At 63.5% G+C, this 1,375-nt stretch overlaps 1 protein-coding gene across 1 annotated transcript; it reads left to right on the top strand.

The window, feature by feature from the left end:
- Positions 1 to 261: 261 nt before the first annotated feature.
- SDRG_16416 (hypothetical protein) lies at positions 262 to 1,375 on the top strand (the record flags this gene model as incomplete). The annotated part of the gene is made up of 1 exon (XM_008622625.1): positions 262 to 1,375. A coding segment is annotated over exon 1 (1,012 nt), but the record flags the coding sequence as incomplete, so codon positions are not given.

The following is a 1,375-nucleotide window of genomic DNA, read 5'->3' as shown; positions in this document are numbered from 1 at the left end:
TCTAGTTGAAACGAGTGTTCTAGTACACGCTTGGTCTGCCTACTGTATGCACGTCGAGGCATTGGCCTCTGTGTACGTCTGATACGTCGAGCGTCAACTGGATACGTTTGGAATCAAGTCATGCGGTCAGGATCTGAGGCGCGACGGGCTACAGCAACTGAGTTTGCTCCGTGCTCTCTGATACGCCGTATTGGGCCGCCTAGCATCCCAGCACAGCATACCCTTCCCAACACCGAGCTATGATATGACAAGGTTTAGTACCCACAACGGCGGTGCGTCTGATACGAGCACGCGTCAACGCGGTCCGGTTCTTCATATTCCAATTTGCTCGAGAGCAAGCACCCACCACCACCAACGACTGCAATGAAGACAACGGTTGCCACGTCCGCCCTCCTTCTCGCCACGAGCGCGATGGCCTCGTCGTCGCTCGACCGCGCGTCGCTCCTGCGCGAGTTCAACGCGTGGAAGCTCAGCGACGCCGGCGCCGAAGCCTTTGAGCGCGGCTTTGTGCCCGAGACGATCGGCCGGTCCGTGCCCGAGGCCGAGAACCTGCTCCTCGACCGGTTCCTCGACACCAAGCGGGAGGTCGAGCGCCTCAACATTGAGCACCCGGACGCGCACTTTTCGCTCGAGAACCCGTTTGTGCTGCTGAATGAAGCCGAGTTTGCCGCCTTTGTCAAGGGGTCGTTTGGCGACGGTCCGCGCCAGCTGCGCGCGGCCAGTGACGACGACCTTGTCTCGTCGGATGTGCTCGACGTCAAGGCCACGAGCAAGGACTGGACGACGCACGCGTGCAGCGCGCCGCTGCGCAACCAAGGCCAGTGCGGGTCGTGCTGGGCCTTTGCGGCCGTTGCTGCTGCCGAGTTTGGTCACTGCCTCGTCACGGGTGCGCGCCTCGACCTCTCGCCGCAGCAGCTCGTGAGCTGCGACAGCTCCAGCGGCTACGGCTGCCAGGGCGGCTGGCCTTGGAAGGCGCTCGACTACATCTCCAAGAACGGTCTCTGCACCGCCGCCGCGTACCCGTACACGTCGGGGTCGAGTGGCCAGAACGGCGCGTGCCAGTCGTCGTGCAAGAAGACGCCGCTCCGCGTCGGCGCGTCCGTGAGCATCCAAGGCGAGGCTTCGCTCACGTCGGCGCTCGACAAGCAGCCTGTTGTCGTCATCGTCGAGGCCGGCAACAACGTCTGGAAGAACTACAAGAACGGCGTCGTCAAGTCGTGCCCCGGTGCGCAGTCGGACCACGCCGTGCTCGCGGTCGGCTACGACGCTGGCAGCTACAAGATCAAGAACTCGTGGGGCGCCAGCTGGGGCAACGGCGGGTACATTTCTCTGCAGCGCGGCGTCGGCGGCAAGGGCATGTGCAACGTCGCCGAGC

Source organism: Saprolegnia diclina (assembly GCF_000281045.1).
Source record: "Saprolegnia diclina VS20 unplaced genomic scaffold supercont1.127, whole genome shotgun sequence".
Classification (NCBI taxonomy): domain Eukaryota; phylum Oomycota; class Saprolegniomycetes; order Saprolegniales; family Saprolegniaceae; genus Saprolegnia; species Saprolegnia diclina.
This window is presented reverse-complemented; position numbering and strand designations above follow the sequence as displayed.